Below are 11875 nucleotides of genomic sequence, written 5' to 3'. Positions count from 1 at the left end.
TCTCCCATCGAATTTCTCCACTTTGTATTTTATAGAAGACATCTTGAAGCCCACTAGAACAGTAACTATAATTATGAACAGTAACTATACTTGTGAATAGTAATAGTACTTATGCATAGTACTGTACTCGTGATTAGTGTCCAGTGCCTTTAAATAGTAAATGATAATTTAACTTATTTTCTGATGTGGAGGATCCACTTGTAGTGGCAGTCATAAAGCATATGATAAACAGATGCATGTACTCTAACCCTGACTCTGATGCCGATTTGTTGCAGCGGGGAGCTTCACAGACACAGAAGATGTCTATACAAGAGTGGAGAATAACAACACTGAATAAACACAGTGAAGGTAAACAGGACAACACACAAGAATTTAACGTGATTCGGTCAGTATGACCTACGTCCACAGGCAAGAACATCAGAGAACTTCACTAATCACAAAATAGAAGATTACGAAGGAAATTGCTCTCTAACCTCACCAGAGAATCACACAAAGAAATAAATTAATTTTCTATATAAATTAATTCTCTCTCTCTCTCTCTCTCTCTCTCTCTCACTCTCTCTCTCTCTCTTCTCTAAAACTCCTCTCTGTCCCAATGTCATTTCCTCATACTTCACAACTCTTTTTTTATAGGCAAATGAGGGAGACAACTTGGTAGGTGAAACAGAAGAGCTAAGGTTAAGCTAGAGTTGCAAAAATTGACTAAGGTGCCACAAGATTAGAAGGCAATCTTTGTTGACTTATTCAAGTCACTCTCACAAACTCTCTATATATTCGACATTAATGAAATTAAGAAAAATGGAAAACTAAAAACAAAGGACGTAAAAAAAAGTGAACCACAAAACGAACAAACCTGAAAAGGTTTCTCCATCCAGGAGCTATTATCAGTAAATTATTCTATTCCCATTTTCATTTTTAATATCAAAATTTGATTTCTACTTTGGTGTCATTTAGTTCCTGTTTGTCATAATCCTACAATTTTATTTAATTTTTTTAATTTTTTGGGTTCAAATTCTCTGTTATGCCTTATGTAAAACCCCGTAATTTTTGAAAATACTATGGAAAATAATAATAAATGAGTTATATTATGATAAATATCGTTTATGGATGAATTATGTTGGTGATTGATTTGAGATCATTTGAACTTATATATGTATATGTGAAAGTATAAACATGCACACACATGCAAACCTGTAGGCTGAAAATTGTCTCGGGTTAGTAGACTGATGCTTAAAAATCAGTCGATTGATAAGAGCTTATCAGTCGACTGATGAAAAGCCATCAGTCGACCGACGGGTACTCAAGGCAGTTTCCCAGTTTGATTTGGTTTCGGGCCTTTTGGTCTTGTTACGAGATATATATATATATATCATAAAAATCTCTCTTTTACATCATATTTCTAAACCCTAGCAGCCACCCTCTCCCCTCAAAAACCCTAGATCATATTTTGGTGATTTTGAAAAGCTTTGTGAAGCAAATACCGAGAAGAGGGTGAGATCATCGGCGTTTGTTGAAGGAGATCGTGTTTTCTTTCACTTTTGGGAATTGCAACGAGTTTTGAGGTGAGTTTCATCTCCTCCAATCCCATCCCTTGTGTTCAATTGGTTTTTTGGTTTTATCGGATTTTTAAAGCCTATTTTATGAGAAAAGATAACACCTTTAACGTGTATGGTTTAAAAATTTGATCTTTGTGATTTAAAAAGTTGTAAATTGGATTCTCTGATGTGGGTTTTAGATCTAAATTTGATTTAACATGAGTTTTTGTTGAAGATAATTGTTTCCATGATGATTTATACAAATTTGATCATACTAGGATTACTAGATTTCCTTAAAACTTGATAATTGTGTTTCATGGTGTTAAGTGAACCCTAATAACATTAAGCAAGATTATATATATGTGTTTTATCTGAATAATATAAATTTTTATGTGATAGAAGCAAATTCACATGTCACCCGAAATAATTTACAAGAAAACAGAGGACTTACCTCGGGTCGATCGACCGAAGCACAAACATCGATCAACCGATCAAGGCTTAGTTACCTTGTGCATGTTTTGTGTATATCACCGGTCGATCGATAAAGATACATCAGTCAATCGATCCGTGTTACCTTGCAAATTTGTGAACTTGATCCTTTTATTATGTGAGATGATGGTGAACACGAAGTTTGGGTCCGCGCATCGAGACACATACTTGGACACTAGAGTACACATTTTAGGGTTACATTTGCACGAGCTGTTGAGGTGCGTAACATATATTTTTGAGGTCGTCATTATAGATAGTGACACATATATCATGTTTCATAGTTATGGATCCTTGAGTGGGTTAGTTGACACACCGCAATGAGACCGTGAAGGAATACACTCAGGGTGGTTAGTTGGTATGCTACAATGAGACCGCAACAAACTACACTCCGATGTGCATCATTATTTTCCAGAATAGCGTGATATGCATATTTCCGCAGAGTGATTGAGTAAGGTGGTGATGCCACAGGATATAGTGAGCGCCTTACAAAAGCATCGTTATTCCAGTTAGAGGATTGCACAGATTTCATTCATGTTCCCATGTTAGTTACCCGAGAGTAGGTATAATACTGAGGTTGTCATACATGGCATATTCGATGCGATTTATCAGATGTTATTTCTGTAACTATGCCACCTATCCGAGGGAAGTGTGATATGTTTGACATGACTTATTGGTCGAGGTTTGGAGTTGTATTTCTTTTATTTATTGTTTTATGCTTAGGTTTTAATATTGGTATTTAACGATTCACAATTTGAGATACGAGGTATATACATGAGGGTTTCCTTGTTTGGATTATTTCGCTCGACGTACCCATTCTCGTATTATGAATTTCTAAATATCAATTTTTACTTAGTTTAGAATAATTTGAGATACGAGGTATATACATGAGGGTTTCCTTGTTTGGATTATTTCGCTCGACGTACCCATTCTCGTATTATGAATTTCTAAATATCAATTTTTACTTAGTTTAGAAATATATATATATATATATATATATATATAAGTAGAGGAGGGTGAGATATGTTCTCGTAACCGATGTGAGAGTAAACCCACTACTAATACATACATCAATATCAACAATAGCATATAGATAAACTAATGGTTGGGCCATCAAAATGGTCAAAAAAAACTAGTTGTGAGGAGACATTCTTTAGAGGAACAAGCTTTCTGTCAAGGGTTATCTCTAGGCAGCTAGTGTGATAGGACTTTGAATCGAAGAGTAGCAATCAATCAAAGAGAAAAAGCTGAAAAGACATTTGATTAGTGTGATCTATGATTGAATTGCTTGATAGAGAAGTGACTAGAGGTATGATCCTTGATTAATTGTAGGATTTGGGTTTTGGATGGAGTTTGAAATGATCCAATAATGAGATTGTATCACGACTTCATGATTGGACTTGTTTTTGTTTTTACCGTTGAGGCACTTTGCATGGAGGCAAACGCTAGATTAGTTCTTACTCACAAAGAGTTTGGAGATGAACTGACTTAGCAGGTCGTTTGGTGATAATAAGAGGTCTCAGCTTTCAGATCAGATTAGATTACAATATTTGTTAAATTAGAGTTTAGGGCAAATTTCACCAAAAACCCTTATGTCTGGGCATTTCTCAGATGACCCCCCTTGATTTTCGAAATGTCACACAACTTCACTTAAGATTTGACAGAAAACCCACCAACTTATACATTGATATTATTTCCTAACCTACGGAAGCTTTTGTGAAACCCCCCTTAGTTGTGGCGTTTGTGAGATAACCCTCTTGACTTTCAATATGTCACACAGCCCCGCTTTTACTAACAATGGTAAGGGGGTTTTCTGCAAATCATTCAAAGGTCAAGGTTTTTTTGAGAACCCTAAAACTTATGGGATTTTTTGTGACATTTTGAAAGTTGAGGGGGTTATCTAAGAAACACCCAAATTAATTTTGAAGGTTATTTTTTTTTTGAATTTACCCAAAGAAAAAATTAGTATGAGTGCTGTAACAAGTGTATATATCTCCAAGAACCGTAGCGAAACAATCACCTTTTACTTTGCACACGAGAACTACGTTAATTTGTTGTCTACTTGAAACCATGGAAGTCATGATTCCTTTCCTACCGAATTTTCTCCCCCCTCAGAACTTCTTCGCTAATTAATCTGTCTTTGAAAATTAACCATCTTAAGCAAGCAGACGTACATGAAAATGAGGAGCTAAACCTATTCCGGATATAGAAAATTGCCTACACTATTTCCTCAAAATTATGACAGGGCATCCAAATAGATGTGCCGATCGAGGAGGAAAAGAAAATTGAAGTAAACATTCTTAATTTCAAAGAAATTTAAGGGACCAATTTTTCTACAAAGTACAAAGAACACATTTAGCATTTCTTACAAGTTATTACCATCCAAATGAAATATTGGTAGAAAAATACTAAGTGTACTACTCCCCATAAGCTATTTTGTTACTACTACTCACGAAGAGTGGGGTCATGATGACTCACATCTTAAAAATTATAGTGGTGAGTCATCATGGGCTCACTTTTTAGTGAGTGAATAAGAAAAATAGTACACTTATAGTTACTCATGTTGGTAGTTTATTTGAATTATCTCTTTCTTTAAAATCTAGTAACCTTTCAATAACTTGTCTTTAGGCGCACATCCATAGTTTTCATCAGTATCATTGACCTGTAATAAAACTTACTCTGGCGCTCTGACTAGAAAAATGAAAAAGAATAAAAAAAATATCAAGTAATTTCATTTGCATATTTCCATGATTATGAAGCTTGTATCTTCAAGCGGTATTGCACATATGTGTTCTTACGTTAAGAGCAGCTATATGGATCACAGTTAGATTTTTATTTTATAATTGGTGATAAAATTTGATTAAATCATCAAATTGATTAATGTTTTCATGTCAAAATTTTTGTTTGGTAACTCATTGTATGCCTTTGCTGAAACGAAAATTTGTCATAAATTGATTAATGCTTATGGTGTTAATATACATGTCTATATACATATGCATATGATTGTGTATACATATATATGTATTCATAAGCATGTATATGCAAGCTAAACTATATATAAATATATATATATATATATCTATCTATATATATATATATATATATATATAGTTTCTATGCATATATATATATATATATTCGCACACTAACGTGCGAAAAGATTCTCAGCCATTTGATTTTAACGAACGGAGGTCATTAAAACCCTATTCCCAATGTACTCCACAGCCCCATGCTCTCTGCCCCCAAAACAATCCTCCCTCTCTCTCCCCATTCCGTCACCTCCTCCCTCTCTCTCCCCATTCCGTCGCCTCCTCCCCCTCCTCCCGTCCCAAGACCGTCGACGACCGCCTCCTCCCTCTACCTCTTCTTGTTCGTGACCATCCCGTCCCAGGACCCCGACCCCAGCTCCGGTTCCGCCCCCGACCCCAGCGAACACCCCGACGGCAGCGGACAACCCGACGGCAGCGAACAACCCGACCCCATCTCCGGTTCCGATCCTCCTAGGTGCGTTTTTGATTTTTTGCTTGGTTTAGGGCTTTTTTATGTTGAAATTTTAATGTTCAGATCCTAAAATGTTGAAATTTGTCAAAATAAAGACTACTCTAAAGAATAAAATGTTCAGATCCTAAAATGTTCAGAATTTTAATGTTCAGATCCTAAAATTGTTCTATGTGAAAGTGAGTAGATTTAGGGAAATTTTGATTTTTACTCGTTCATAGATGCCTTTTTAATCTTCAGATCCTTTATTTGTTTTAGGGACTTTGATTTATAGCTATTTACTGGATCTGAAGGGAAATTTTGATTTATAGCTTCAAAGATGCCTTTTTAATAGCTTCAAAGATGCCTTTTTAATTTTAATTAGGGAAATCTCATGCTATTATTCTCCATCCTGCTGCTTTGTAGAGGTTTTTTCTATCGTGGTTGTTTGGTTGATTGCTACGAGGTTGGTTTTGTAAGGTGAATGTATCGTTCTTTTTGGTAGTTTCCAACAGAAACTCGGCAGAAAATACAAGTATCGCACTTGTTTGGTTGATTGCTACGAGGTTGGTTTTGTAAGGTGAATGTATCGTTCTTTTTGGTAGTTTCCCACAGAAACTCGGCAGAAAATACAAGTGAAAGAGTATAGTCGATATAGATTCTAATGCTCGATTCCTTGTTTGTCCTTTTCAATCTAGAAATCTCATGCTTGAGGAAATGGTAGATAGACGATTGTGCTTGCACATCTTATGCAAGCAAGACGGAGAATGTGAGTTGATAAAGATCGATTCGTCTGTGTTTTTGTTGATTCTTTCCTTGAGCAGTGATTTAGTAGTGCCCATCAGAATGGTGTTAGTGTCATGAATGCAGATTTGGTTGATAAATTTAGACCACAAATCAAATATACGTTTGCATTGTAGTTAGGTTCAAACTATTTCAATTTGCACTACTGATCATGACTAAATTTGGTTTTATGATAAAGTTGTATATTTTACTCAATGGAGTCATCTTCAAGCACTTGTCATGGATTGATGTGCCATTGTGGAAGGAGGGCTATACTCTCCAGATCTGGAACTAAGACGAACCCTGGTCGCTTGTTTTGGGGATGCGCTAATTGGAAAGTGAGAAATTGTGGATTCTTCAAATGGGTGTCTGATGAAGATGAGTTTGAAGGTTCAAAGGCAAGGCTTGTTCAGACAAGGCAAGTTTCAAGTGCCGTGTCAATTGGAGAAGTTCGGGAAAAGAGAAAGATTGAAATTGATATTATGGAATTGTTGAAACTTGTTGTATTTGTTCTTTTATTCGGTATTTTTATTGGATTTGTGCTAAGTAGGGTGTAAGATAAAATCACCATGTGAATACATGTTGTATATTGTTGAAATTTGATATCATGTTTCTTTAATCTTGGACTGATAAACTGTTTCGAAACTCAGAAGTATTGTATGTGAACCTGTGAATATGTGTTGTATATTGTTTTCTATCTCTGGTATCCCTCAGCTGTTATCAAAGTTTACTATCAGCAAGATTCAGTAGTCAGAATTTAGTGTTAGTGTTTTGTAGTAGTTTAGTGTGTATATATTATGGGATGAAGTGGATATGTTTGTACAAATTGGCGCTATGCCTCGAGTTTTTACGGTTCTTGTATGTGTAACTGTGTGGAAATGTATTGCCAAAAGCTTAAGTTTACAGGTTCTTGTATGTTTTTTTGGGAAATATTCTCCTCTTTTTGGTTAGTTACTGTTTTCAGAGTGTAGAATCATGGCTGCTTGTATATAAGAGATGGAAAGGCAAGGTTTTACTCCGAATTTAAGTCTATATGGGTACATTTTCTTTTCTGGCACATATCATATGAGTGCCTGTTTTTTTTGTCATACTGATTTCAATTTTTGGATTTTGAGTGAATGGGATTTGGTATGTTTGAGGACGGAAGTATGTTCAAAATTGTAAGTCCTTGGACTGCATCACTCTGTCAATTGGGAATTTGAATTTATGTGCAGAAAGTAAATGATGCAGAAAGTAGATGATGCAGCAAACATTTTCTCAGCAAACATTTGCTATTTTTCAGGGAAACTTACTGCATGTGTGCATATTTCTGGCGCCTGATATTTCATAATGTTTGCTGTCTTTTACTGGACTAAGCCAGGATCATGATCGGATAAGTAGTTTGTTATGAAACAACGTGTGAAAATTAGTACCCATAGTTTCAGTTTTTGTTTAAAGAAAATGTTCAACGAATAGATATCAACAGGTCCCTTTTCGATCAATTACCCAACTTATAAATTGCCTCAATTTATCAATTGCAAACTAAATTCCTCTCCTTCCATGAGATACAACTTCGTTCTTTTCAGGAAAACAAAACAGGAAATGCTTATGAACAATTATCTCGTGAGGGTACGCTGCAGCGCTCAGGCCTGTTATCCAATCCTGTGAGGTAGATACTGATTATACAAAAGGTCAAGCTTTTTGCTCGTGTGATTTTAATTTGCCAGCACACACTCAAGTACCAAATTAAACCAACAAATGCTCTTGTTTCTCCACTGATGACTAGCAACCATCTATAATGATCAAATGCTCTTGTTTCTCCACTGATGACTAGCAAAAAAACATTACACCAAGTTGATAACTATCAGAAACATTACAGAACTATCAGAACTATTACAGAACTATCACAAACATTACAGAACTATCAGAAACATTTAGTAGGAAACAGCAGCGGCCTCAGCGGTGATCAAATGCTCTTGGGGTCGCGTATCTCCGCTGCCCATTTGCCCCATAGCTGCATATATACAATAACATTTACAAATAAAAAACTACTTATATATATTTGCAAGCAGGAAAATGAAATCTTAAGGACTCAACAGTATAAACAGATACTTTATAAAACAAAACGAATCAAATGTCTTTAAACCTGTAAACAGTTCATTCACAACTGAAGAAACAAACCACAATCACATGCACCTGTAGCATATAATTGTACCTGTAGCATTTTAAGTAGTATTCGGTTCATAAACTATATATAATTGTACCTGTAGCATTTTAAAATTGAACCAAAACTATAAAAATTGCAACTACAATCACATGCACCAAAATTATGATAATTGCAACCGTATGCAACTAGCATTTGCATTGCAACTAGAGTCACAACGCCACTCCTAAACTAAATGTTTTCGTACCTTGATGAAACTTCACGCAATAGTGAGAACTTCATCTGTATTAACAAACATTAAAAAACAAAGTCATTCATCACATTAAAAAAACACATTATATTAAAAAACGGCTTCATCAATATTATCTTGTAAATCACATTACCATCCTCAAAGGAATCCTCTAAATCATCAGTGGCTTCATCAATATTATCTTGTTCCATTGAATCACTACAAAAAAGTGATGATAGCAAAATATATTAAAAGATCATTGCACCAACTTAAAATAGTTTAAAAAAATAAGAACACTCCGCATTCATATAATGTCCTTCCACATCTTGTCCAATTTCTTCATCATTGATGAGTTTCAAACGTTGCACCTTATTAATAGCATCCATCATCATTGCACGCATTAATTCATATGCATCATTAGAAGATAGCCCCTCTTCGACCATTTCATTAGCTAAGCAATTTAGTTCACTAAAACGAGAAGCAAAATTAATTGTGGCATTATCTCCAATAATATTACCATCTCTAAGAACAACCCTTTTTCTGACATTTCGGCACCATCTTTTTAGAATATATTGCTCCGGTAACTCACTATGATTGGTAATTTTAAGATATGCCAAGATATGTCGGCATGGAATGCCCTTGAATTCAAACATGAGACACGAACAACGGGCCATTTTAGTTGTTTTGCAATATATAATATGTCTCAATTTTTCATCATGACCACAAAAATTTAATTGGAAAGTACTTTCTCTTTCATTTTCTTTTACTAGCTCAATGTTATACATTAAGCTAGGTTGAAGCTCGTCTTGAAAAATATAAAAGATTTTTTTCGTGTAGATTTGGGCCATTTGTTTTTCCATTGACCACAAAGTCTTCAATTTTGGCTTTTTTTCCACTGTGCAATGATCTTCTTTAAGCTCCCCCTCTCTTTGTCTCGCCAAGACCCTCTGAAATATGGTCACGAAATCATGAAGTGAATTTTTCCTTGATACATGCATTTTTAGCAATGCATTCATCCCTTCACTTCTTTGACTGCTAGACATTCCGGCCCAAAAGTGTTTTTTATGATAAACCGGAGCCCATTTTTCACGAATTTCATAGATATCCTTTAGCCAATCATGCGTTTCCAATCCATTTTTCTTAAGAATTGAAACCCATTTCTCTTCAAAAGAGGTAGCAGTCTCGGAGTCCCAAATATTATCTTTGAAAGATTTCATAAATTCCATAGTTCTATAAGCCCATTGACCCAACTTCTCCGGAACTTTGTCCAAGATATGCCAAATGCAAAACCTATGCCGAATTTCTGGAAAAACTGTTTCAATTGCCTTGCATATGCCAAGACATTGATCTGTAATCATGCCCGAAGGAGGATGACCCATTGCTTCAATCCATTTGTTAAACAACCATACAAAAGACTTCGCCTCTTCGTTTGGGATCAAGCCACATCCTAAAAAAACACTTTGCCAATGGTGATTTATGCCTACAAACGGCACAAATACCAAGCCATATTGATTTGTGTTATGCGTGGCATCGAAGGAGACAACATCGCCAAAGTGTTGATAATTCATTCTAGTAATGCCATCCACCCAAAAACAATGAGTTAAGCGCTTCTCTTCATCAACTTCATAAACATAATAAAATGAAGGATTCTTCTCTTGTTCCGACTTGAAATGATCCAACATCATTTGTGCATCATGACCGCGCCTCTCCTCTCTCAAATATCTTTTATAATTTCTCACATCGGTCTTAATGCATCCAACTCTATGAAAACATCCGCTAGCGTTTTCAAAGTAGGCCATTTGCTTGTTTGTTGGAATGTTCACCTCTCCAAACTGCTTTATCAATGTCTTTTTTGCACTTGTTACCTCACGGTTTCCCCTTAGAAAATGTGTTCTACTCGGCGAAGTAATTGTATGATTATGTTCTTCCACGAACTTGTAGACACTCCATATGCCAATGTTTTTGTCTAATTTGAAGCGAATCAAGGCCTTACAATTTGTTCTAATTGTACCACATCGTCGAATTTCCAACGATTTGCTCTTTAACACTCCTTCTTTCGAACAAACATAACTTTTACAGATTAACTCTCTATCCTTCCCATAATTTGTTGTGCTATTACGAATATCAAAACCTCCGGCCTTTCCGTAATTTTTGTAGAATTTTTCAGCGTCTTCTAAATTGCCGAAAGTCATTCCTAGTTTTGGTTTGAAGTGTTCATCAACAATTGGCACAACTAAGTTATCTAACTGAGATATTTGTTCATCAACAACATGGAAGCAACCATCTTCAGTTTCCATTGGATCAGACATCAAGAACAAACGTCAAGAATAATTTTTACCTACAAAAATAAACATCAACAACAAACAATTATTCAAAAATCCAATTTGACAGCAACAATGAAACAACGAACGAGATTTTCAACAGCAACAATGAAACAATGAAACAACAGTTATTCGAATGAGATTTTCAACAGCAACAATGAAACAATGAAACAACAGTTATTCAAAAATAATTTTACAGTTATTCAAAGATCCAGTAAATAGCTATAAATCAAAGTCCCTAAAACAAATAAAGGATCTGAACATCAAAATTTCAAAAACAACGAAATTTCAACAGCCTGCTGATGCTTCTATTTCTCTCTCCTATATATTTCAAAATTTCCCTAAAACATCAAAATTTCAACATCAAAAAGCCCTAAACCAAGCAAAAAATCAAAAACGCACCTAGGAGGATCGGAACCGGAGTTGGGGGCGGGGTCGGGGTCGTAACCGGAGCTGGGGTCGGGGTGTTCGCTGCCGTCGGGGTGTTCGCTGGGGTCGGCGTCGGAAACGGAGCTGCCGTAGGGGTGTTCGCTGGGGTCGGGGGCGGAACCGGAGCTGGGGTCGGGGTCCTGGGACGGGATGGTCACGAACGAGAAGAGGTAGAGGGAGGAGGCGGTCGTCGACGGTCTTGGGTCGCGAAATGGGGGAGGAGGCGACGGAATGGGGAGAGAGAGGGAGGAGGAGACGGAATGGGGAGAGAGAGGGAGGATTGTTTTGGGGGCAGAGAGCATGGGGCTGTGGAGTACATTGGGAATAGGGTTTTAATGACCTCCGTTCGTTAAAATCAAATGGCTGAGAATCTTTTCGCACGTTAGTGTGCGAAATCTTTTCGCATCCGAAAATTCCTCTCTCTCTCTCTCTCTCTCTCTATATATATATATATATATATATATATATATAT

The 11875-nt window shown here is 36.1% G+C and overlaps 2 protein-coding genes across 2 annotated transcripts; one reads left to right on the top strand and one right to left on the bottom strand.

Moving 5' to 3' along the window:
- Nucleotides 6497-7042, top strand: LOC109826797. The gene is made up of 2 exons (XM_020393817.1): nucleotides 6497-6803; nucleotides 6996-7042. The coding sequence occupies exons 1-2, from the start codon at nucleotides 6497-6499 to the stop codon at nucleotides 7040-7042; spliced, it is 354 nt and encodes a 117-aa protein (XP_020249406.1).
- Nucleotides 8217-10950, bottom strand: LOC109826796 (protein FAR1-RELATED SEQUENCE 5-like). Its single transcript, XM_020393816.1, has 4 exons — nucleotides 8951-10950; nucleotides 8803-8872; nucleotides 8672-8706; nucleotides 8217-8274 (listed from the first exon to the last, which is right to left on the bottom strand). The coding sequence occupies exons 1-4, from the start codon at nucleotides 10948-10950 to the stop codon at nucleotides 8217-8219; spliced, it is 2163 nt and encodes a 720-aa protein (XP_020249405.1).

The sequence above is a fragment of the Asparagus officinalis genome, chromosome 10 (genome assembly GCF_001876935.1).
Source record: "Asparagus officinalis chromosome 10, Aspof.V1, whole genome shotgun sequence".
Lineage (NCBI taxonomy): Eukaryota > Viridiplantae > Streptophyta > Magnoliopsida > Asparagales > Asparagaceae > Asparagus > Asparagus officinalis.
This window is presented reverse-complemented; position numbering and strand designations above follow the sequence as displayed.